The sequence below is a fragment of the Bactrocera neohumeralis genome, chromosome 3 (genome assembly GCF_024586455.1).
Source record: "Bactrocera neohumeralis isolate Rockhampton chromosome 3, APGP_CSIRO_Bneo_wtdbg2-racon-allhic-juicebox.fasta_v2, whole genome shotgun sequence".
Classification (NCBI taxonomy): domain Eukaryota; kingdom Metazoa; phylum Arthropoda; class Insecta; order Diptera; family Tephritidae; genus Bactrocera; species Bactrocera neohumeralis.
In genome coordinates, this window is record NC_065920.1 from 38,809,935 (window position 1) to 38,837,569 (window position 27,635).

A 27,635-nucleotide genomic window follows, 5' to 3' on the forward strand; every position below is an offset into this window, starting at 1 on the left:
CGCATACATCATGCGCGAATGCAGGCAAAACATGCTCGTTATCCATGAGAAATATTTGTAGTCGGCATATTCATAACTGTGACAACAGAAGCGTTGGTTTCTCAAAATATTCCAATTAAAAATGCCCAACTTAAACGAAATAAAGTTGGAAATTATAGTTATTTGAGTGTATTTGTCGGCGGTATGGAATTGTATCTATTGTGAAAACGCGGCCGGAACGAAATGACAATGAAACGGTGTGCAAAACTCATTTAGTGGAAGAAGAGCGACATGCGGCCGTTTAAGAGAGTATTCGTGTACAGTGTTGCCGCTATGCACGATTATATATAAAATTTGTTGAAACTTTATTTTAATAATTTTTTAAAAGTAGCTGTGTTGTCTATGCGGCCATTTTTATACTCTCGCAACAAAGTTGCTAAGGAGAGTATTATAGTTTTGTTCACATAACGGTTGTTTGTAAGTCCTAAAACTAAAAGAGTCAGATATAGGGTTATATATACCAAAGTGATCAGGATACGAGTAGAGTTGAAATCCGGATGTCTGTCTGTATGTCCGTCCGTCCGTGCAAGCTGTACCTTGAGTAAAAATTGAGATATCATGATGAAACTTGGTACACGTATTTCTTGGCTCCATAAGAAGGTTAAGTTCGAAGATGGGCAAAATCGACCAACTGCCACGCCCACAAAATGGCGAAAACCGAAAACCTATAAAGTGTCATAACTAAGCCATAAATAAAGATATTAAAGTGAAATTTGCCACAAAGGATCGCATTGGGGAGGGGCATATTTGGACGTAATTTTTTTGGAAAAGTGGGCGTGGCCCCGCTCCCTACTAAGTTTTTTGTACATATCTCGGAAACTACTATAGCTATGTCAACCAAATTTTATAGAGTCGTTTCTTTCAGGCATTTTCATATACAGTTCAAAAATGGAAGAAATCGGATAATAACCACGCCCACCTCTCATACAAAGGTTATGTTGAAAATCACTAAAATGCGTTAACCGACTAACAAAAAACGTCAGAAACGAAAATTTTACGGCAGAAATGGCAGAAGGAAGCTGCACCCAGGCTTTTTTTAAAATTTGACAAGTAAGGAAGGGCTAAGTTCGAGTGTCACCGAACATTTCATACTCTCGCATGATAAAGTGATAATCGAGATTTCATTATCCGTCATTTACATATTTTTCAAATACCGTATTTGTGTAAAGTTTTATTCCGCTATCATCATTGGTTTCTAGTGTATATATTATACGAGTACAGAGAAGGCATCAGATGGAATTCAAAATAGCGTTATATTGGAAGAAGGCGTGGTTGTGAATCGATTTCACCCATATTTCATACATTTCATACATGTCCTCAGGGTGTTAAGAAAATATTATGTACCGAATTTCCTTCCTTTAGTCAATTCTGGACGCTTCTGGTCGATCGCCTGCTTCAAGCGGTTCAGTTGTTCGCAGTAGATGGTAGATTAAGCCTCTGGCCATATGGGAGCAGCTCATAGTGGATGATTTCCTTTCAATCTCACCAAACACACAGCAAAACCTTCCTGACCGTCAATCCCGACTTGACCACTGTTTGGGACGATTCACCGGCCTTCGACCACGATAGTTTTCGCTTGATATTGTCGTATGTGATCTATTTTTCGTTGGCAGTCACCGTCCGCTTAAAAAATGGGTCAAGTTCAATCCGTTTCAGCAGCATACCGCAACACCCAAACCTCAAGTTTTTTAGTATATCCAGCCTTCTGCATATGGTTTAAAATGGTTTGGTGACTAACTCCCATCTTCTGGGCGATGTCACGAGATGTCACATGCCGGTCTAACTCGATGTTTTCCATGATTTGAACGGTATTCGTCGTCACAGGTCTTCCGCCGGCTGGCTTATCCATGGTGTCGTTTTCACCCGCTCTGAATCGTCGAAACCATTCCTCGGCAGTTCGAAGTGATAGAGTACCATCCCCAAACACCATTAATCTCACGGAACGTTTCTCTAGCGGATTTGTCTTTAACGAAGGAAAACTTTAAAATAGCGCGAATTTCGGCGTTAGTGAACTCCATGTTTACACGTCTATAACTGTTGAACGTACCCAAACTAATCGTGCCTAGCGTCGTTCTGTAGGTTATGTCAACACCTTTCAAAGATGTATAGTTTTGCCAGATACGAGCTCTGTAACGCTTTATACATAGCCGCGAAGTTCAAAAGACAAAAAGGTGGAAGGGAGATATTTTCCAACCTATTATAATTACACTACTCAACAACCCTATAGACATATGAACCTTTACTTCTGCCTTATACATACATATGTACCATATGTACAATTTTCCACAAAATAATAGGAGTGGCTAAATGAAAAATGTATTTGGCTGTAAGCCTTTTCAGGATCACATCTCCTTGGTTTTGCTTTTTACAGAAAAATGGGAGTTTTGGACATTTCCTAAATTTTATATTAAATCTAAAAATATTCGCAAAATTAAAACTTTATGGTTGTCAAATGAATTTCGAAACATAGTCCAACGTTCTTTTAACGCGAATATATTCCCTGAGAAACGATCAAATATGGCGGTGCTAAAAGATGGTAGTGTAGTCAGTAGAGTTGGTCCAAATCTCTTGATTGAAGGCGTATTGATGAGGTAATTCGTAACATTTATATGGGTATACCAACAAGAAATTACCCTTAACATTACGCAACGAAATGGTGTAAAGTCACGGATTTGATGGTATGCTTCAGTTTCCTGAACTGTTTCTGAACGAAATCCAATCAGTTTGAGAAATCCGTGGCAGGAAGTGAAAGAGGTGTGGGAAGGATTATCATTTGAACGTTGCCAGAATCTGATAGACTATATTTCTAAGAAGTGTGATGCTCTGTTAAAAAAACCATAGCTATTCAATGAAATATGAATTATTTTCTTATTCCATAAAGGTTTAAAACCAGTTTATGTTTTCATGTTTTTAAAACTTTTCGTACTACATAGAATACATCTATTATTATGTGAAAATAGTATTTTAGTTTATTTAACAAAAATTAAGATATCAATATTTTAATTGAAATAAACGGACATTGAAATGTTTATATATAGTGTATCGTCACCTGAAATGCAAAATAACGTAACAACATTTTCGGAAATTTACAGTGGCATGAATGAAACATGAAATAAAATGGAACATGAGTGAAACAAAATTTTAATATTGGTTAAAACTGGTTTATATCTGACCGCAGAACCTGAAAATGTTGGACATATGTAATATTATGTATGTAATTTGAAGTAGTGAAGCGTAATCAATAAGACACTCAATTTCGAATTTTTTGATGATATGTACTATACGTTATTTTGCATTTCAGGTGACGATATGTACATTAGTGAATATGTTGCGAAAAAATTTGGTGACAAAACTAATTTTTATGATTGAAATTTGGAAGAATCGTTTTGTTTGTCACTCCTACTGTTATTTGGGGTCCATTGTATATGTACATGAGTAGCTGGGCTGAATCGCTGCAAATTTCATCCATTTTCGACATTCCACTATTTTGTTATGATATATGACATTTGGTCGACCAGAACTTTAAAATTATTATATGAGGTATAAAAAGGTAGAAAAATATGCTCTCTCATTAAGACATTTTACAGATTGACCGATACGTAGGTTGCCTTTTATATCGCTTTCCAAATTTTGTCAATCAAGATCTATACATTTTTGCATGCGTTTGAACCAATTGTCGCAGCGCTTTTGCCACTCAGGTTAAGGTATCATCAGCGAGTACGGGAATAAAAAGAAGTCACCCGGTGCCAAGTCAGGACTTCACTCATCAAATTGTTGTTCTTGGTGCTTAAAAATTCCATATTCTGTGGTTGGTTTTCCAGAATTCTTTAAAACAACCGGCAAAAAAAAAAAAATACTTTGTGCGTTGTTTAGTGATAGTGGTAGGTTGTGACATGTTCCGGATTTTTGGAAGTTCTTCTTGCGCGAACAACTTTTGCTGGATTTGACTTATCTTGAAACACCCATACAGTCGATTGCTTTCGCATTTGCAATTCTCATGATATATTGAATGTATGTTAGTCCCATTAATGCCTATGGCATTGTCTAATATCGGGATTCTGTAACCAGTCTCTATTTGAGACATTTTGAGATAAAGTCTCATTTTGTGACTAGTTACTATTCACTAAACAGTCTCTAGCGTTAGTCTCAAAATATTGCCTCAAATTTGAAATCTGAAACTAAAAAGAACTTTTATCTGCTATTATCAATATACTGAATAGAGATCATCGTAGATATTAATGGATTGTCGTTTTTTATATTTTGTAAGCAACTCAAATATGAAAAGGTTAAAAATAAATCAATTTTACATAAATTTCGTAAATTTTATGAAACAAGATCAACATATATTTTTATTGATATTATGTTTTTTAACTATGTTATAGAAAATTTAATATTTGTTATCGACATATTTATTTTCATTCAAGCGTAAAAACATCTCTGAATAATGAAATGTCATAGATTTTGTGACTGTCACTTACAGAATAGCAAAATCGTCTCAATTCTCAAAAATTGTCCCAAACTTAAAGTCTCAAATTTAGAGACTTGAAACTGTATCACAGCACAGAATCGCACGGTAAGTCTCACGATAGGTCACATGACAATCCTGCAATACCAAGTTATGCACATCACCAGTAGTTTCTGGAAAAACAACTACTTTTGAATTGAATTAAGTTAATCGATGAACTGTTACTGAGATAATCCACGTCGAAAGTTGTAAAAAATAAGGTCGCAAAAATGCGATTTAATTCCATTTTAAATGTTAGAAATATACGCAAAGAAGTCCACGTATTCGTTATCTGCGACATTGAGAGGTTGCAGTTCAATTTTGTCCAGTTTTAGGCGGATGGTATATTGTAAAATCACAATTTTCAAAAAGGTTCGTTCTGATACTTCAATGGTGCTTAATTTACACATATGTATATACGGTGAATATACTTTGAGGTGAAATAATCATAACTGAAAAAAGATGTGTTATATGGAAATTTGTTCGGCTGTTTCCGATTTTGCCACTTTACAACAATAAAATTTAAAAGTTATAGGATTTCAGCAAAAACTAGGCGGTATCACTACTGCTTTATGAGAAGTTGGTAGAAGGTTCCACTGACAGGAAGTACAGTTGGCATAGCGTTTATGCGATATGCACGTCCACTTTAAAAAAAAAAAAAATTAATTGCAGATGTACCACTCTTCTGCGAGACCCTGTACCAAATTACAGCTTTGTATCTTAATTTGTGGCTTAATTATAGAATTTTGTAAGTTTTGAGTAAAGGTGATGGACAACTTCGCCTATCTACAGAGAGACAAATAGTTGTATAATTCAACTTATTCAACTGTTAGGTTAACAAAACTATTATACTCTGTGACAACATGTTGTTATTCGTTATTCGATGAAACCGTAAATTGATTATAAACATGTTTTGTAGCGTACTAAGGTCTAACATCGGTCATGGATTCAGTTTCTTTATTCTATTTTATGTTACTTGTACATATACTGTTCTTTGCATAACAGCAGCGCTAAGAATCATTCCAACGGCGGCACTATAAAGGTTATTCAACTGACCACCAATCGACGTTGCAGTTTAAAGCTCTGCTGCAAAATCAGCTTCAAGATTGGCTATATTAGGTGAATTCTTCAAGGCCGTAGAATGGTGGACAAATTGGACCACATATTCACACGCTTTATTTGGGGAGAAGGTTCTAAGTCACACTAAAAGAGGGTGAATGGTACACACCAGCGAAACTCATAACATCTATACAGATGGTTTCAAAATGGCTAGTGGAATGGGAGTCGGAATCAGAGCCTACTGACATCATATGCGAGCCGGATAGGCATAAGTGTTAACGATACATGCAAAAAGTGTAGAGAGAGAGAGTGTTGACATGAGAAAGACGCTAGAACATCTCCTAAGCCTGTGTCCAGCACTCGTTTTAAGTACCCAGGAGCTTTGGAGTTCAAGAGACTAGACGAAGCATCGAATGCAGATATCAAGCCGCTTTTAAAGTTCGCAAACAGCGTTGGCGTCCTGTATCACTTCAAACTAAACTAGACTGCCACCTGTCATTACTAAGTACCAGTAGGTCTATGTATAGCGTGATAGCCGGCCAGTATCACCTAACCTATTTATAGTATGGTATAAGCTATAATTTTTACTACAAATTTCACAGAGATATCTTCCATTAAGATAGTATGTGCGGTACAAAGTCAACCAAACTTGGAACTTGGTATCGAATTGGTGCCCCACATTTGTTTACCAAGACCACAACCTTAAAATTAATAGCTTACTTGGGATTTTAGAACGTCTCACTAGCTAGACTCTTACGTCACTTAAGAAATGTGTATCAAAGTTTTCCCCTACAAAGATATTTGCAATACTTCGTTTATCACTGCAAGTCCGGGTTGAAATCTGGGCGACTGTTTGTATGTCCGTCCGTCCGTGCATGCTGTAACTTGCGTAAAAATTAAATATCTTGATAAAACTTGTTATGCTTGTTCCTTAGTACAAAAAAAATACGAGTTGGTAGATAAGCGTAATCGGACTACTGCCACGTCTACAAAACGTCATTAACTGAAAAACTTAAAAGTGCCATAATTAAGCACAAAATTAAAATATTAAACTGTAATTTGGCACAGGGGATCTTAGTAGCATTGGTCATATGTTGGCAGAAAATTATGAAAAAGTGGGCGTGGCTCCGCCCTCGGATAAGTTTAATGTACATACATATCTTCTAAAGAACTAAATCTATAATAACCAAATTTGCTAAGCGCAAATATTATAAGAACTACTACTGACAGTATATGGATCAAATCGGAAGGCAATCCCACTCATTCCCCATATAACGGTACTGTTTAAAACTACTAAAAACGCAATAAATAAATAACTAATTTCGTCAGAGACATTAAATTTTATCTCCGAGATGGTGTGAGAAGGCTTTATGGGAGCCTGTGTGAAAATTGAACAATAGGCGTGGCGCCGCCCACATTTCTGTGAAAACCCACATCTCAGGACCGGGAAGTAATAGTCCTCATATATCTAATAAAAGGTTCTCGGACTTTCGGGTGACTTCTTACCGCATGTATCGGTCAATATATGAGTTATCTTAATAAAATTGTGAGAGCGTGTTTTTCTAATAACGGTACATCTTTGTGCTGAGAATGTATAAAAGCGGATGAAAACTGATCCTAGACCCTATATAATACATATTCATTATACCCTGAACAGGGTATATTAAGTTTGTCACGAAGTTTGTAACACCCAGAAGGGTGATGATCAGTATGTTGAGCTGAGTCGATTAAGCCATGTCCGTCTGTCTGTCTGTACATATACGAACTAGTCCCCCAGTATTTGAGATATCGTTTTGAAATTCTGGAAACGTCATTTTCTCTTTAAGAAGCTGCTCATTTGACGGAACTGCCGATATCGGACCACTATAACATATAGCTGCCATACACACTGAGCGATAGGAATCAAGTTCTTGTATGGAAAATTTTCTTATTTGACAGCGTATCTTGCGTGTGAGTTATGTTCATAGAAATTATGTAATATCGGAAGAAATTGTTCAGATCGGATCACTATAGCATATAGCTGCCATACAAACTGAATGATCGGAATCAAATGCTGGTATGGAAAACTTTTGCATTTGACAAGATATATTCACGCAATTTGGTATAAATTATTTTCTAAGGCACCCATGTAATCTCCGAAGAAATTGTTCAGATCGGATTATTATAGCATATAGCTGCCATACAAACTGAACGATCGGAATCTAGTGCTGGTATGGAAAACTTTTGCATTTGACTATATTCACGAAATTCGGTACAAATTATTTTCTAAGGCACCAATGTAGTCTCCCGAAAAATTGTTCAAATGGGATTACTATAGCATATAGCTTCCATACAAACTGAATGATCGGAATCAAATGCTTGTATGGAAATCTTTGGCATTTGACATGGATTACAAAATTGTTCAGATAGGATTACTATAGCTTATAGCATCCATACGAACTCAACACATAGTTACTAAAAGAAATGCACCTGTGAAGGGTATATTAGCTTTGGTGCAGCCGAAGTTAACGTTTTGTCTTGTTTTTGTTATTCGTTTTGCATGATAATTATCATCACTTTTCATGCCACCTAAACCAACTCATTTAAAACCTTTTCCACTGTTATTTTTCCGTCGAAACAGTTAACTTTCAACAGTCTTCCGTTAGCTATTACATAAACACATTTTAAATAGTTTGTTTCTTTGTAAATTTATTCAAATCGATTTATTCGCTTCCCCAATAAATTTCAATCGTAAATAATTGCTCATGACTCTTTATATATGGTAACAATCTCTTACAATTTTCCGGAACTTCCAACAGTTGGAATATAGACGACTTTTATTTCGATTGCAAACTCGAATAATAAACGATTACTTTTAGTACATATTATCAACAAAGTTTAGAGTTTATAAGACAAATGTAATTTGTATACCTAATAACAGTAAATTATAAAAATGTTACCTGCAACTTACGAATTTTTGTTTACAGAAAAAACGAAGAAAAGATTGTACAAAAAATTGTCTAAAAATAAAAATGATTGGTCGGCATAACATTTAAGCATGGGTTACATTAAGCAATTGGGGTTAATAAAAAAATATATAATTAATTAAATATTATAAACTATATGCTAAAGTTTGAATGTTTGCGCAAAATTATTTTACATTTCAAGTTACGTGGCAAAAAAATACAATTTTGAAATAGCTAAAAAGTTGAAATTATAAAATGTTATCTTTCAAATAAAAAATAAACACGCGTTTTTCCATCGTCTAACAGTAACAACATAAGCGGCATACATAATTTTTATGTATTTAGTATGTATGCATGTAGAGTATATGCGACTGTTGTGATAGTCTTGACTATTGGGCGATGATTTTAGTTAAACTATTTATCCGAAAACCTTTTCAAAGCATTCGTGGCAATATGGCTTGTCGTTTTGTTCCTTGAAGGTGCCTTTATTGAGCTGCTTCAAGCAGAAGGCGCACACAAAATGTTCCGGATGGAACTTCTTGAACATGGCAGTAATGCAGCGACCTGTGATGGGTTTAGAGCAGCCGGCGCAAAGAGAGCCGCGTTTTGCATGGTAATGTGTCTCACAATAGGGTAGACCTTCGTGATCGAAGAAAGAGCCACCTTGGAAGGGTCGCCGACAGTCCTGCAAAAAAAAAAGTGTACAATTAGCTAGGGAAATACGATTTTTTATTATTATAACATTAAAGTAAGAAGGATGCAATAAACCATTTCAGCTGTAGCAGGGCGGAGTATTTAAAAATCGAGATTGAAACAAATGGACATTTTTAAATTATTTAGTTATGAGGATAACGTAATATTGTAGTGATTGTACGGTAACACTAAGTTCATAAATATCATTCTTCACTCAAAACTTAATGATAACGGCGAATCACATTTTAACCATTAACAACTCCCTGTATTCACCTGATATGGCACCGTGCGACTTCTTCCTTTTCGGAAAAATGCATTTGCCCATGAAAGGAAAGCGTTATGCAGACGTAGAGGCCATTCAAAAGGCTTGCACCGGCATACTGGCAGCCATACCGGCCAACGAGCTAAAACACTCTTTCGACATGCTTTTGGACCGTGCAAAAAGCTGCATTGAAGCAGAAGGAGACTATTTTGATTAAAATAAATTGATTTAGCCGAAAAAACCATTTGTTCTGTTTTTTAAGTCCTGTTTATTTTGGAATGCACCTTGTGTAAAGTCCGAATACTGATGTAGGAAATGAATGCTCGTTGCAGAATTACACTATAAACGAGAACTTAACTGACAGATGTTTGCTAACCAGACATTGAGAAAACGGTCCTTAGATTAAAATGCATAACTTAAAAAATTTAAATATTTTAAAATATGTGCTAATATTTACTTCTTTTAATGCATCTAAATGGAAGATACATATATACTCCTGTTGTGTTTTATTTGAAAAGTTGTGCAAAATGCCAAATAATCAGAACAAATTAATGCCTGGCCAAAAAATTCGCATATTGGTATTAGATGAAGAAAAGTTATAATCTCGGCAACTAGCAGATAGAATTGGTTATAGTCATTTAACTAATGTTATGTTCGTCTTCTACAAAAAAAGAGAATAGTGATGTGTTGGAATGTAAAAAGGGATCAGGTCAGGTCAATTGAGAGAGCAGAAAACTTACTGTGGCGGATAAGTGTAGGCGAGCGCTTTAAAAGGGAACTTTCTATAAGGGCGTATGCAAAATTTGGTGACAATACGGCAACGTCTTAGAGATATAAATTTATGTAGAAGACGGCCTACCAAAAACCGATTTTAAAACAAAAAAAAAGAAATGAAGGATTTATATAGTAGGTGGCCTGCCAAAAAGCCGCTATTAAAACAAAAAATGAAGGCTTCATGACATTCTTGGATAAAATGGACCAAAATTGGGATCCAAATCATTGGCAACAGATTTTGTGGTCTGATAAAAGCAAATTCAATTTTCTAAGCTCACAATTTTTTAACGCAGTTCAGTTTGAATTTCCCGAATGATTCTGTAGTAAAGAAATTTAAGTCTCCTCAACAAAGCCAAATGATTTGGGGCTTGGCTTTTCATACCATGTTTTGTGGCCTCTAGACCTTGTTGATGGAATAATGAATGTGCAAAAATATGCGACAGTGGTTAAAAATCATATTATTCTTATACAAATCGCCTAGTCTTCCAGGATGTCTCAGCACCCTGCCAACGTGCAAATAGATAAGTTTTGATTGGAAAGAAATTTTGTATAAAACCTCTTTACAATACTGGTATATATGATCCTATTAAGCTCTAATTATTATTTTTAGTTGTTCAATATATTTAGTGATCAAGGGTATACTAATGTGAAGTTGCTAAACAAACGCTAACAAATAAAAATCAATTGATAAAGATTCTAAAACTGTATGGTCCCGTTATAAGAAAATCAATTGAGGTCATAGTGAATCGCTTTAAATTAATAATAATAATAATAATTTCAAAACATTTTATACTTTTGATGAAAATTAATATGAAATCAATTAAATCAACGAAAACGAAAAACCGATTTCATTCTATAAACAATATACAATGTATCCTACACCCTCTTCACAGCGATGCTTTTATGCCGAAAATGCCTTCAATACGCTGAATAAACGACGACCACAAAAAAATTACGCCATATTCAAATGCATTGCATCCTCAGCAATGTAATAAATTAATTTTCATTAAGCGAGTGAAATCTTATTTTGCATTTAAGCATACGAAAGCATACCACACAAGCACAACGACATTAGAATAGCAACGAAAATGAATTATGAATTGAAGAATTGCATTCATGCAAAGCCATTAGATCGTTTACAACTGTTATGCGCTTTGGCACTTTGACAATGCCACCAACACTGTGTGTGTGTGTATGTGCTGCGAGAAGTAAAAATTTGTCGCCAACAAATAAAGTGGCATTATAAATTGCCATCAAGACATCAAGAAATATTTGGTGTACTCAAAAGATTGAAACACAATTAGAACAATGCATATAAGGAAATACGAACATATGTACATAAATACATAAATTGATAATTGCGCTGCAGAGTAATGGGCATCAAAAGTGCAGTGGTATGACGTCAGAGATTCCTGCAGAATGGCTAGTATGTTTTCGTATCAGCTATTTAAAAAATCTAGTTTTTAGCTTTGCTATAAGTTTTTGGAAATCTGCAATTACTTTTATGACGCTGTTTTAACTTTAGATTCTTCCAACACAAAAATCTAATTAATAATTAGAAGGCAATAAGAATTGACAAAGTTATGGCTATTTTTACACTTCTCCAGCTTTACTAGGTAAAACTAGAATCTAAATATATACTTTTTTGGTGTCTGATGATCTAGCACCGAGTTATGAGGGACACATCAATTAAATTTTTTTCCGAAACGCTCCAGAGTAATTGCTACCATTGTCGTATTTTTTAATATAAGGTTGTCAAATATCTTCATTCCGCCTTTTTGTCTTTTGAATTTCGCGGCTATGTATAAAGCGCTACAGAGCTCGTATCTGGCAATACATCTTTGAAAGGTCTTGACATAACCTATAAAACGATGCTATACAAATAAATATGAAGTTCACTAACGCCGAAATTCGCGCTATTTTAAAGTTTTTCATCATTAAAGGCAAATCCGCTAGAGAAACATTCCGTGGGATTAATGGTGTTTTGGGGGATGGTACTCTGTCACTTCGAACTGTGGAGGAATGGTTTCGTCGATTCAGAGCGGGTGAAAACGGCACCATGGATAAGCCAGCCGACGGAAGACCTGTGACGACGAATGCCGATCAACTCATGGAAAACATCGGCATGTGGCATCTCGTGACATCGCCCAGAAGATGGGAGTTAGTCACCTGCAGAAGGCTTGATACACAAAAAAGCTTGATGTTTGGGTGCCGCATCATTTGACGCAAAAAAACCTTCTGGACCGAATCAACGCCTGCGATATGCTGCTGAAACGGAACGAACTCGACCCATTTTTGAAGCGGATGGTGACTGGCGACGAAAAATGGATCACATGCGACGACCAGGAAGGTTTTGCTGTGTGTTTGGTGGGACCGTTTGAAGCAGGCGATCGACCAGAAGCGTCCAGAATTGGCCTATAGGAAGGGTGTAGTGTTTCACCAGGACAACGCCAGGCCACACACTTCGTTGATGACTCGTCAGAAGCTACGGGAGCTCGGATGGGAGGTTTTATTGCATTCACCTGTTTCTGTCCATGGCGAACGCCCTTTTTGGTGTAAAGTTGAACTCAAAAGAGGTTTGTGAAAAGTGGCTGTCCGAGTTCTTCGCAAATAAGGAGGGGGCTTCTACGAGGGGGTATTATGAAGCGCATATTTGAACTAAATCCGATCACTGTAACACTTTTTATAAAGCATTGAATAAAGAGCAAAAAAGCGGAAGGAAGATATTTGACAACCAGATATTTCGGCATGAAAATTTAACAACATATTCGACGAATTTCATCCTGAAATGTTGCACTGATATTTTAAAAAAAGATTTTAACTGTTTAATAAATAAAAAAAACATTAAAATGGGCTTTGTTTTACAGAATTTATACCAACCCCCCCTAAATAGCACGAGCTTACATTAGTAGGAAGTAGAACGATTATTCATAATATTTAAAGCCATTTAACAAACAAAAAAGGGAATTTACTTGGTTTGGAAATGAGAGGATTATGATTAATTCGGGTTTGATTTCTTTTCTTCTTCATCTTCATAGACGAGTTGACAAAACTAGTAGAGGCTACGTATACGCATTGTCTAACAAAGAACAAACTAAATTCGCACTATAAGTCTTTAAATGCTCATCAAATTTGGCTTCGCACAGAACAAGAATAAAGTTTAATAGATATAACTTAGTGTAAATAGTAATATAAATAAAATTTAACCAAAAAGGAAAAATAAAATATCTAAACAAATTGAATGTACCAGAGACTATCTTAGTGATAACGCTATAATCAAATTACTTAAATTTAAAATTTTCTAATTCGAAAATCTAGATATTCATATACTATATAATACTCAATATTTTTTATGTATAATGCTTATATCTTGGTAATTAGGACAGAATGAAGAGTAAGTTATGTAGCTGAGTGTATGTTTTTTATTGTCACATAATAAATAATGTTTGATGCCTTAGGCAATACTTCTAGTCAAATTTCGTTAAGATATGTCGTCAAATAAAAGGTTTTCCAAACAAGGTCTAGGTTACGTCGTACTACAGGGTGGGCCAAAAGAAACCAAGGGGTGTAAAAGTTTAATAACTCGTTCGTTTATTAATTTTTTTTTATTTTTTCTTTCAGATTATATAGACAACACTTGGAGAATTTATAATGGAGAGGTACACAACTGAACAGAGAACCAGAACAATAGAATATTATTATTTAAACCAGAGATCAATTATTTTAACGCAAAGAGCATATCGTCGACATTTTAACGTCAGAATTTTTCATTTGAATGGCTTTGTTAATAAGCAGAACTGTAGGTTCTGGGGTTCTCAAAATCCAAGAGCCATTCATCAACGCCAATTACACCCCATCAGGTGTACAGTATGGTGTGGGATCACATCATCACATCTGAAAATGTCATTGGGCCTTACTTCTTCGAGAATGAAGATGGAAGTGCTGTAACCGTAAATGGACAACGGTATCGGTTTATGATAGAAAATTTCGGCGGTCATTTAAGAGACATCATTTTTCGTACTTAGTGTAAAAAAATTTCCCTTTTGTATATTATATAATCTGAAAGAAAAAAAAAATAATAATAAACGAAAAAGTTATTAAACTTTTACACCCCTTGGTTTCTTTTGGCCCACCCTGTATAATGATCCGATATCGGCGGTTCTGACAAATGAGTAGCTTCTTGCGGGAAGGGACATTTGCAATATTTCAGACCGGTATCTCCAAAACTGAGGGACTGTTTCGCGTATATACAAACGGACATGGCTAAATCGATTCAGTTACTCAGTCTGATAATATTTGATTTTGTAGGGTTTCCGATGCTTTCTTATGAGTATTACAAACTCAAAAAAAAAGTTCTGATTGCTGGCAACCTATCAAATGAACTAGGATCTGATAAGCAGAAAAACAAAATGCGACTAACTTTGAAAGCGAAATTTAAAACATATTAGCAAAGAGAACTGGCAAGACATAAATATGATCGAGTGGCAAATGCGTTGAACAGCTGCAGTCGTTGAAGATACTACAATGTAAAATATTCAAAGACATACACGAATTACGTTCAAGAGCAACTGACGTGATTTACATAAAAGACTACATACATACATATATATGAATATACTTATGAAAGAGACATTTGGAAATATATGTATATTTGATATGTGGAAGGTAGGGTGAGCCATTTTGATCTGCAACATTTAAATGCAGTAAAGTTTAAACTGTCTCAATAGTGTGATTTAACTGGTAATTAAGGTCCCGATTAGGAATAGCTGAAAGTTGGCCTAATTAAATTTATTAAAACGATTTGGCGAATGATTATCTTTGATACAGCAAAGTAACAGACATTTTGCTTAAATATGAGTAGTTTCTTTTATATAGTATATCCTTCCCTTGTAAACTTATGAACTTATTACGTTATTTTGCATTTTAGGTGACGATATAAAATTTTGGTTAATTATATATTAAACGGAAATTGATTAAGTTTTAAAGAAGTTTTTTTTAATTTATAATATATATTTTAAAATATAATTATGCTATGTAAATTAAAATAAAAACGAAAACTATCCAACAGTTTTAGAAACAAAAATAAACTATTGTTAGTGGATTAGTAAAAAATAGTTTTTTTCTTTACAAACAATTTTTTAATTTTTAATAAAAAATTATTGATTGTATTGAAAAAAATATTTGTATATAGTTTTCAACTTTATAAAATATATTGACATAAGTATATGGAACTACCTTAAATTATGATGTATTCATAAGAAATATTGTTTTCCTATAATATATTAAAGAATGTATAATATATACAAGGCAATGTTTATAATTTGTTTAAATACAAACAAATGGAAATTAAATTAATGTGGGTGGTATTGAAAAGAATATTATAAATAAAACAAATTCGCGGTAATTTTTCTTAATAAATAAGTATAGAAATATATACGTATGTATGTATAGAAAGTTTGAGCGTATATGTGAGTGCAACCCATAAACATATATACATATCTATGTACATATATAGAAATGAGCACATACATATGTTTGTATATACATACATGTGTATATGTAAATATATACTTGTGTATAAATATCTGCACGTACATAACCACATATGCTTGAAGGTCACATACGAAGAGCCCTCCAAAGTTTTATCTTCGAGGTCGTAGGCCTACTTCGAATGAACGAAAGTATGGAAAGCGACCACCTTGCAATCGTCAAATTTGGCCTCATGGTGACCCTGACGAGCGCAAGGTCTCGGACCCAATCGCATCTCTACCGGCATGGTAATCGTGAATACACGATACTTGCCAGATAGAATCTGACGACTTTTGATATGTGTATTTTTGTGTTTGTGTTTTTTGTTATTTTTTTTTATATTATTTATATTTTATTTTTATTTACAAATAAACAAATTACAATAATATTGCCTTGTATTTAAAAATACCTTAACTTAACCTAATTTATAGTTGATTCGATTTGTTAGTTATTATACTTTCACTTCTTCTATGCTCATCGAATTTCCATTCGATACTAATTCAGTTAGTTTAACTAGTAGAAATAAGTGTTACACGTGTGAATTTATAAATTATTTTAACATATTCTTGAGGCACGGTGGCACAGCTGTTAACTATGCAGAAATTTCAAAAGTTCAGGGACAACATAAGGCCATGTGGCATGAGCAGGGACACAATCACTCTGCCATTTGGTGCACGTACCAATGGTTAACGAGTTCATGCGTACGCACTGCCATGCCTGTGGGTAGCACGGGGTTTCAACAGCAAGATCAGGAATATATATCAACTTATTGTAGCAGCATGAACGGTGGCGATCGTATACTTTTATGATGAGGAAGAATCAATCGAAATCCAATTAGTTGTTGTTTTTTGTGCAATACTTTTCAATGGAACACGGTTGTGTGTGGGTGTGTGTGTGTGTGGATGTTTTCGTGTGTTTGTGTAGCCGTTTGTGTAATTTCGATTTGTGTAGAGGTATTTGTGAATATATATATATAGGTGTGTGTAAGTGTGCGTGTTCAACCGCATTGCTGTACTTGCGTAAAATATCAGCAAAAATAGAAACTCTATTTTCCCGTATATCTCAAAATGATCGACCGAAACGCACGCTGGCTGCTGTTTTTGTTTTTGTTTTCAACTTTTGCACCCGCCACGCACTGACTAAATATAATAAGCATGCATACATTCTAAAGTATGTACATATGTATATTATCGCATAGCTTTATATGTAGCTGATTCAATTTTGTTTTTGCAAAGTATCAAATAGACTCAAAATTAATGAAACGTTCTGAAATTAACAAACAAAAAAAAAAGCAAACAAAACTTTACGAAAACCCGTTTCTACAAATTTGGAGAAATTAAATTCTCCATAAAATCAAATTGTATCTCGGTTTATTCTTCCTCATCAACACCCACGCATGTTGGACAGACGGGTTTGCCTTCCATGGCGTAAAATGATTTTCCTCTCACCGCTTTCTTGCAATCCTAGAAAGGTGAAAATTACAAATAATTGAGAAACACATACATTTACAACGGTTTCTTTAAACAGAATACAGTACATGTGCAAGCAATTATTGTAAAAAAATCTTAGTTTCGCAATTAGACTGCAAATTTTGGATTTACCGCATCATGTAAGCTATAGAGCTGGAGCATATTGAAAGCACTTACCCGGCAGACGAAGCAGTCAGGATGCCATTGCGAGTTCAGCGCCGAGATGTAGTTTTCCATAATAGCACGATTGCAACCATTGCACTTGGGCGCGAACATTTCGAAGTAATCATTGCGACAATAGGGTTTGCCATCGCGTTCATGGAAACCGTCCTCGCCAAATTGCTGTCCGCATTGTGCGCAGAAGAAGTGCTCCGTGTGCCATGTCTTATCCAAAGCTGTTACGCATTTCTGCAAACGAAAATGTTTGTTCATAATTCCAATTCATAATCTAAATAAATATTAGCCATAAGTCCGTACATCTAAAATAGCGCCATTGCAGTAAGCGCAACGTGGACTGAACAAGTTGTGGTAGTCCGGCTCACAGTATGGGAAGCCATCGCGTTCGAAGAAGTTGCGTGTGCCCAACTCCTGGTTGCAGTGGTTGCATGTGAAGTGTTCTGGATGCCAGGTCTTGCCCAAGGCTGTAATCACTTGGCCCACAATTGGCTTTTCGCAAGCATTGCAGCAGCCCTTTTGCACTGTATTGACTCCTTGACGACTCATATTGGCTTGTAAACTACCAAGCATAGAATCCAACTGATCTGGTTCGTTATCTTCTACAACGGTAGAAGTGGTGGTCTCGGTGATAGTTTGCGTTAAATGTGATACGCCCTTATTCGGCTTAGCGTAATCGGTAACTGTCTGGTGGTGATGGTTCGAACCGTTATTAACCTAAAAAGAGTAATGAAACAAAAATTTAAATCCTTTATTAAATCCTTGATCATTTATGAAGGACTGAAAAATTTTATCCTAAGTACATATGTATGTATGTATATATTAAAAATTTTTTTTTTGAGTTGTTAGCTGCGTTGCCTTACGTTCTTGTGTGCGATCTAAAGCGTCTGGTGAAAATTTTCAAACTGAAAATACTTTTATGCGCGCCGAACTCAAAAACTTAGCAATCGGTTATCGTGTCGAGCACAACAACAAAATAAATTGAAAAATATAAGAGGCAGTAAATAAGCAAAGAGCAAAAAAGACGATGACCGTGTTACGGACTGGCAAATGCGCCGACGCAAGTAGCAGCTTTACAACTGGGAAGCTTTAGTATTGCCAAAAAATATCTATATGAAGTATTCCGGTCAAACGTCGGCAGCGCCCCTCATTTATTTGCATGCATATATGTACATATGTATAAAAATGTGTGGCTTCCCTTAAATAAGCGAAACTGATTTTGGTTTTTCCTCGGCCGCGTCTATACACCCAACGGGGTATTCCCATTTGCCGCATTTTCCCAAGTTCTGCTCGAAACAGTCAACACACAATCAATTATACTGTGTGGGTATTGATATTTTGCCTAAAAGTCATATGCGAATTGTCATTGCTGATAATACTCTTTAAAGCTGAACATCGCGTCGTCCCGGATAGGCATAGTCTAGTAGACTCATTGCTAAGTTACAAATTGCACGTACGACTTTTGCGTGTTTGTTTAAAAATAAAATTAATTTTGTGCACCATTTAAGTTTTGTTTCAATAAGCGGTTCGTATTTATGTAGAACAGTTTGGGACCTAAAATCGTAGCCGGCGTAGTTTAGCTGGAAGACAAATGGACTTTGTTGTTGCCATAACGGCTGGTTTGGACAGTACTGCTAAGGGTGAAAGTTACTAGGCGAATTTAAATCCCGGTTCTTTCGATAATGTACATATATCCCGTCTACCCTCTGTCGTCGGTACGGGAAAGTTGCTGTGTTCTTATCTGAAACTGAAAGTTCTAGTAGAGAACAATCCGAGTTCTGTCTAACCACCTAAGTGGGTACAATTTAAGATGCTAGAACTCTTCGGCCACACAAACTTCTGAAGTCAGTAAACTTTCAGCTCCATATACAAAACGCTCGTAATGAATGGGTACTAATTTAAAATTGCCACTTATATGGTTTAACTTTTTATATGCCTACATCCCTGACAGGACACTCGAACACAAATCTAGATTTCGCGTTTTAACATCGGGTAACTCCAGAACATTCCTTAAAATTAGTTGGGTAACGTTTTATATATCTAGAACAATAATCAGCGTTTGGACTCAACTTGTCAGGCTTCTAGCTGTGATCCTAATGTAGGTGGTTCATATCTCAGGACAGAGTGATCATTAAACAGCAAATGTTAATGGCGGCTTTGTTGTGTTAGCTCATATCGTCTAAGTACTATTTTCTTTAATGTAATTCTAAAATTCGTTAATCAGTCCAAGTATCTGTCTCCAATAAACCTGTATGACCCAATAACTTGAAGGACTGTTTTCATGTAAGCACACCAATAACGTTCAATTCAAAAAAAATCTTCCCGAAAACTTCAAAAAAGTTCTCAAATTTTAAACTAAGTATAAGGGACTAAAATATAGTGTTGTATCAATAAAAAAAACCTCATAGGTATCAATCAAGCATAATGTGTATGTCATTTAAGATAAACAATTGGGTAGCTGACAGATGCGTGTAATAAATCAGGCAATGTCAACAAAGCCATTAGCGGAAGTGTGTCAGATGTCTAGTGGCAAAGAACACAGAAGACAACTTTATAACTTGACTTTATGAAAATAAAATCAAATTGAACTAAAGTGAGTGTGAGCGGCAATAATTTCAAAACCGGTACAATTTTTCCGTATGGGTGCATCTTTACATACCATATGTTTACATAATACAGTATTTCACAAATCGACAGGTGATTTTGCTTAGAAATAGTTTAATGAATGGAACTATATGAGAGCTGAGAGAGTTATTAAGCAGCTAAATTATTGTTTTATGCAAGATCTTGAGCGACGTGAAAGAAAAACAAGAAAAAACGTTAACTTCGTCTGCACCGAAGCTAATATACCCTTCTTTCTTTTAGTAACTATGTGTTCAGTTAGTATGGAAGCTATACGCTATAGTAATCCGATCTGAAAAATTTTTTCGGATATTGTATTATTACTTTAAGCAGTAATCCATGTCAAATTTGGTAAAGATAGCACGTCAAATGCAAAAGTTTTCCATACAAGAACTTGATTCCGATCGTTCAGTTTATATGGCAGCTATATGTTATAATGGTCCGATATCGGCAGTTCCGACAAATGAGCAGCTTCTTGAAGAGAAAATGACGTTTGCAAAATTTCAAAAAGATATCTTAAAAACTGCTAGTCCCTCAGTTTCGTATATACATATACAGACAGACGGACGGACGGACAGACAGGCATACGGGCATGGCTAAATCGACTCAGCTCAACATACTGAACATTTATATATATACTTTATAGGGTCTCCGACGCTTCCTTCTGGGTGTTACAAACTTCGTGACAAACTTAATATACCCTGTTCAGGGTATAATGAATATGTATTATATAGAAAGATTGAATCTCTGAAAATGGCAGCTTCCTAATGAATTCAAATGAGAAAATCTCTTTGAAGTACTAGAACAATTTTAACAAGCTTTTAACGAATTTTATTTAAAAATAAGACAAAGGAGAAATCAATAGCATTTCTTTAAATCCTAATCACTACTAGTAATTGTAAAATCTCTCTGTAAAATCTATATGGCTAATTTGTACAATAATCATATTTCCCTAAAAAAAAAGTGGAGCTGAGTGACTTGAACGATCTTGAGTAGTTTTTTTTCCAACTTGAATAAATGCCATCATTTTGCCATGAGAACCAAAGCAGTTAGAATATTAAGATATGTAGAACACTTTCACTAATAGTGTAATAGTATTCAATAACACTGTTTTGGGAGATGGTACTCTATCACTTCGAACTGCCGAGGAATGGTTTCGACGATTCAGAGCGGGTGAAAACGACACCATGGATAAGCCAGCCGGCGGAAGACCTTTGACGATGAATACCGATCAAATCATGGAAAACATCGAGTTAGACGGGCATGTGACATCTCGTGACATCGCCTAGAAGACGGGAGTTAGTCACCAAACCATTTTAAACCATCTGCAGAAGGCTAGATACACAAAAAAGCTTGATGTTTGGGTGCCGCATGATTTGACGCAAAACAACCTTCTGGACGGAATCAACGCCTCCGATATGCTGCTGAAACGGAACGAACTCGACCCATTTTTGAAGCGGATAGTGACTGGCGACGAAAAATAGATCACATACGATAATATCAAGCGAAAACGGTCGTGGTCGAAGGCCGGTAAATCGTCCCAAACAGTGGTCAAGCCGGGATTGACGACCAAGAAGGTTTTGCTTTGTGTTTGGTGGGATTGGAAGGGAATTATCCACTATGAGCTGCTCCCATATGGCCAGACGCTTAATTCTACCATCTTCTGCGAACAACTGGACCGCTTGAAGCAGGTGGTCGACCAGAATTGGCCAACAGAAAGGGTGTAGTGTTCCACCAGGACAACGCCAGACCACACACTTCGTTGATGACTCGTCAGAAGCTGCGGGAGCTCCGATGGGAGGTTTTATCGCATCCACCAAATAGCCCGGACATAGCGCCAAGTGATTATCACCTGTTACTGTTCATGGCGAACGCCCTGGTTGGGTTTAATTCAAAAGAGGTTTGTGAAAAGTGGCTGTCCGAGTTCTTCGCAAATAAGGAGGGGGGCTACTACGAGGGGGGTATTATAAAGCGCATATTTGAACTAAAACCGATCAATGTATCACTTTTTATAAAGCATTCTATAAAGAGAAAAAAGCGGAAGGGAGATATTTGACAACCTAATTCATAATAGGGTCTAAGACGTTTACTACGGGGTGTTACAAACTTAGTTGCAAATTTAATATACCCTAATCAAGGTACACAGCGATACAAATAGAGAACACAATAGTTATATTCTGTAACTTTTTGGATTATTATGGATTGTTGATAGAAACTTTGTTTACAACTATTACGGAAGTTTGACAGTTCTTTTCGTTTATTATACTCTATGCAGTAATCTAGACTCCAATATTCTTGTTAGAGAACAGTATTTCTGCGCAGCAAACAGTACGAGCTTTCGTATTTAATACTTTCACTGATTGAACGTTTTATATTAAAATTCTAATAGTATCTTACTTCCTACCACAATTCTCCTTCATAATAGTGCTGCTACAAAATATATGAAGTAAGTGTCAATCATGTTTATAGGTTGGGGAAAAAAATAGGGAAATAACGAATTAATAAGAAAACATCATTCATTCTTGAGGATGAATACCACTTTTAAATGTATTTTTTAATAAGTTTATATGTTTTAATACACTTGATACTTTCAAAAAGCATTTAAAATCAAATAAATGCCTTTGTATTGTTTTGGGGTTTAGAATTGCGATCACGAGATTTGGGTTTAGTCAAGCATTTAACCATATACTATATGGGAAACGAGTACCGCATTGGAAATTTTAAAGAAAACACTACTTCAGTAGGAAAACATACAAAGTAAATTTATGTGTATGTGTTATTCACACAAAACACATACATAATTCCATTTGTGAAACTGGCAAATCATGAGATTATCTCAGCAGCCCCAATTCACACAAATATTATTTATATTGTCTTTTGTTGTTTTCCTTCGACTAAAACTAAAAAAAAACTGAAGAAAACATTATTACTAAGCTGATCGGTGGCACACGTTACGCCAAAAATATATGCGCTAGCATGTGTGCCCGTGTGTACATATGAAAATGAAATGCAAATTTCAATTTTTTGTTTTTGTTATGTGTAGATAATTTGTTTAGTGGAGCGGAAGCAGGTACGCTGAGCTGAATGCAACACTGAACGAAATGCAGCGACCCGAAATTATTCACAATAAAATAAGATTCACTTTTCTAAACAATGCCATTTGAATTGGAATGAAGTCCAACAGATTGCAGATCAGTTATATGGACAAGCATACATTCATACATACTTACACATGTATGTTAATATGGTATATATAAAATAGGAGATGTCTTGGAGCAACCAGAATGCCGCGCGGTGGTGCAGCTTTTATTTGTTTAATTGCAAAGAGGACAATGAGCAGTAGGAGGAGACGGACGATGCCCCAGTCACTTACATGCCAAAAAGCAGGGAAAACAGTGAACACTGCGACGTTGGCAATGAAGCCTTCAGCAAGCAGAAACTGCCTGTCGCTGTATCCGCCCAATCATTTCCACACGCCTTCAAGTCGATGGTAATGAAAAGCAGCGACGTGTTTTTTTGTTTTTGCTTTTATTTTTGCACTTTGGCACTTTTTGTTTTCGAAGGAGAATTGAAATTAGATAAGTACGATAACAACATACATACATACATTATATACATACATACATAAATAAAAAAGGCACATGCAAACGAAAATAGACCATTGGAAGGCGTAGAGCACAAGGAAACTAAATTTAAATGCTGTAGCAGCGTTTGCGGTAACGGTAATTCGCGTGCGGGCAACTGTGTGTGGATTTCGGCTGCTGCTTGTTTTGCTCAGTTGTTTGGTTGGCTGGCTGTTGATGGTGGCCGTGTGCAATTTGTTTATATTTTTGGCATTATTTATTGTCAGAATTTTCATCATAGGCTAATAAGCGACGGTGGCGTCTGCAAAATTCATTTAAACAGGAAGGAAAGGGAGCACACCACGCCATTGTAATGAAGAGAGTGAAGAGAGGTAGAAGGCGGGAGAAATTTTTCAAAAACAACTTGGAGCGCTAAATGTGAACGACAAAACGTTTAGTAGTGCCAACAACAACAATAACAGCCTCAGCAATGAGGACGCCGTCGCCGAACGTTTAAATTTGTTGGAGAAAACAAGAAACAAAACTAAAAACACCGAATACCAACAAAATTTGCAAAAAGTTTTATACATACATATAAAAGCAAGCAAAGACTGCCCAAATTGCGACGCGTTACATGGAGGTCATATATACATATGTATATACATATAAATATACAGTGGCAGATAAAAGTCTATATAAACTCAAAAATTGCATTGACAATAGTATACATACATCTAGTATATGGTGCGTTCCAAAGTAAATAGGACTTACAGAAAAAACAGAACAAATGGTTTTTTCGGCAAAATCTGTTTATTTTATTCAAAATAGTCTCCATCTGCTTCAATACAGCTTTTTGCGCGGTCCAAAAGCATGTCGAACGAGTGGTTTAGCTCGTTGGTCGGTATAGCCGCCAGTATGCCGGTGCAATCCTTTTGAATGGCCCTACGTGTGCATTACGCTTTCCTTTTATCGGCAAATGCTTTTTTCCGAAAAGAATTTTTCAAATGCTTCAAAACTCCAAGGTGGAATACCGCATTAACGTTTTGGCCGGGTGGAAGAAATTCTTTGAGGACAATACCCTTGGAATCATAGAAACAAATCAGCATTGTCTTCACTTTTGACTTCTCCATGCACGATTTTTTGGAGTTCGGCTCATCTGGTGCCTTCCATTCAGCATTCTGGCGTTTCTTTTCGGGATCATCTTGGAAACACCACGTTTCGTCACCAGTCACAATATTGTAAAGGAAGTTTTTGGTTCTTTTTGACCTCTTTAATGATGTCCTTCGTATTTTGGATTTAGAGCAATTTTTGGTTGTCAGTCAATTTGGCACTTTGAAAACGTTGAAACTACTCGTGCACTCTGCTACGGGATAGGCAATCATTGCCATAAACTTGTTTCATCAATTGAAACGTTTCGGTAAAAAAATTACCAATTTTAAAACAAAATTTAATGTTAGCTCTTTGTTCGAAGCTCATTTTCGCACCGATAACACAAACATGCTGACACTTAAAACGCAATAACTTCTCTTCCAATCGATGAAATGTCATGAATCTCACTGGACAATCGATAAAGATAGCAGATTCTAACGCACCAGTCGACATATAGATGCCGCCACCAGGGGGCGCTAGATTCAAAAAGTCCTGTTTACTTTGTAACTCACCTTGTACATATAAAGATGAATATACAGTGGCAGGTAAACGTCTATATAAACGCAAAAATTGCATGACAATAGTATACATATAGTACAAACATAATATATTTATGTATTTTGGTGCGAAAACTTTAAAATTATACGAATTATTCCACTTTAAAATTTAGTTGGTCCCCCGTTTACATCAATTCTGTATGTTAAATAGTCTGGGACCATAATAAAGCAGCATCTCCCTAATAATTTTCACCCTGTTTTTTGGATGCTTATCTTGTAAAAGTAGCTTAAAGTAACCTCAAAAAAGACTAAATTCCAACTCCAGAGGCCGCAACAGCTCTCCAAAATATTACGCTGCTGCTATCATCCTTTGGTTGGTACTAAACTTTTCGGTGCAAGCTTAGCTTTAGTTTTGCTTCCAACTTTTTCTATTCCATCATTATCAAAAATGCTAAGCTTCATTTCACCTGGAAATAAAAGCTTTTTTCCTAAAATCCTGACCATTTTCTTTATGTTCTTTGGAGAATCAAAAACAAAGTTTTCGTTTTATTCGCAAATAAGAGGTTTCTAGTGTAATGTTCTACTGTGGAACCCGTTATCGTTTAAAGTTGTTTGTACTGTTTATAAATGGATACTCGTTTGTTATCTAATTGTTATGTGTTCGGCTAATATTGGAGCAGTGGCTTTTTACTATTTATTTACTTCTATGAGATTCAAGCTGACGTTTCCATGAGATAGCTTTCTCAAAAGACCAGTGCGCGGCTTGACTTCATAACAACCACTATTACTTAAGTTTTTACTTAATGTTAAATCGTAAATTTTTCAGTTTAATATGATTAAAAGGAAGGCTAGAAAAAAACTGTAAGAACACATTTTTCTAAAAAGTTTTGGTACTTTCAGAAACACAAAAACCCTGGGTGTATATAGACTTTTATCCGCCACTGTACATGTGTACAATAGAGATAAATATAAGAATGAATATTACCCGCAACTTTGATAAATGTTTGGCCCATATTTGAAGTGTGTGTCGTTGAAGTTATTGTACAAATCAAAAGCTCTACAACTTTTCAGATGCATTCATTCAAAAAGTTTTTCTCAATTCAGAAGAATTGTCATTACAAATCAATGGATGAGCATTTCTGTGATTTTCTACAAATTTTGAAAGTGTGGGATTTAACCCACAGACGCACCAGTTATTAGTCACGCACTTAAAGCATTGAGAGAAAGAACTCGTCATATGTAAGTTTTCATTATTTAATATTCACGTGTGGTTGTTTTTTATGCGTGTATGTATGTACATATGTATGTAATACTTATTTATGATTTTTCATGAACCGTGCGATCCATGGCATTGAACGTTTTAAGCGATTTTAAATAACTCGTCAAATTATTTAATGTCCACTACTCGTGACTACACAATACTATTACACATGAACACATGCTAAAATTTGTATGTTTGTGCGAACATCAAGTATACAACGTACGATGTAATATTTATTTTTATTCGAAGAATATTTTCAAGGTTGATCCTTTGACATTGATGTGCAGTTTGTGTGAGATGTGACAATGAGTGTGTGTTTAGCAGTTACCAAAACTGAAGTGGCATTTTTTCTATGGTTTTTACATGCTTTTATTATCTCAAAATAAGTATATTTTGAAGAAATGGAGAACATAGTATACTACCATGAGCAAAAATGGTAAGATATTGTTTATAATTTTAAAATTCTTAATTTATTCTTTAAAATCTATGATGTCCCCCTCGAAGTAATCCCCCTTAGACCCAATTACACCTGTTCAAACGTTCCAATCCTCGAAACAGTTGTTAAAATCATTTTCCGGAATAACCTTCTATGAACGCGGCGATTCTCGTTTAATGCCTTCAATTGACTCAAAACGGTTTTCCGGAGCGGTTGTTTGAGGTTTCTGAATAACCAGAGGTCACACGGAGATAAATCAAACGAATACGGTGGTTGCGGCACGATAGTGGTTGAAAATGTGGCGAAAAACTCACGAAGAATCAATGCAGTATGCGACCGTGTCTTATTGTGGTGCAAAAACCAAGGGTTGTAGGCCCTCATAATTCCGGCCTCTTCTTACGAATAACTTCGAGCAAACGACACATAACATTCAAATAGTATTCCTTGTTGACAGTTTGCCCGGTCGGAAGGAATTTGGAGCGCAACAAACCTCGATATCATAGAAAACTGTCAACATTACTTTAATTTTTGACCTGCTTTGACGTTGCTTCGAATCACCTTTGCCACGATATTCGGCCGATTGATCGTCTGTTTCCGGGTCGCAAGCATAGATCCAAGGCTCATCACCAGTAGTAATACATTTCATGACAACCTGGGAG

General features: G+C 35.7%; 1 protein-coding gene across 9 annotated transcripts in view; it reads right to left on the minus strand.

Annotated features, from left to right (window-relative positions):
* Positions 1 to 8,270: 8,270 nt before the first annotated feature.
* Positions 8,271 to 27,635, minus strand: part of LOC126753446 (leupaxin) — a 72,316-nt gene continuing 52,951 nt past the window's right edge. For 8 of the 9 annotated variants that reach the window (XM_050464930.1, XM_050464924.1, XM_050464928.1 and 5 more), the window contains 3 exons: positions 17,752 to 18,165; positions 17,452 to 17,682; positions 8,271 to 9,232 (listed from right to left, as the gene is read on the minus strand). In XM_050464930.1, the coding sequence (XP_050320887.1) occupies positions 8,966 to 9,232; positions 17,452 to 17,682; positions 17,752 to 18,165 (912 nt within the window). In that variant the 3' untranslated portion in view covers positions 8,271 to 8,965. Of the gene's footprint in view, positions 9,233 to 16,108; positions 17,269 to 17,451; positions 17,683 to 17,751; positions 18,166 to 27,635 lie in introns of those variants that run through there. The other variant, XM_050464931.1, reaches the window with a different exon arrangement.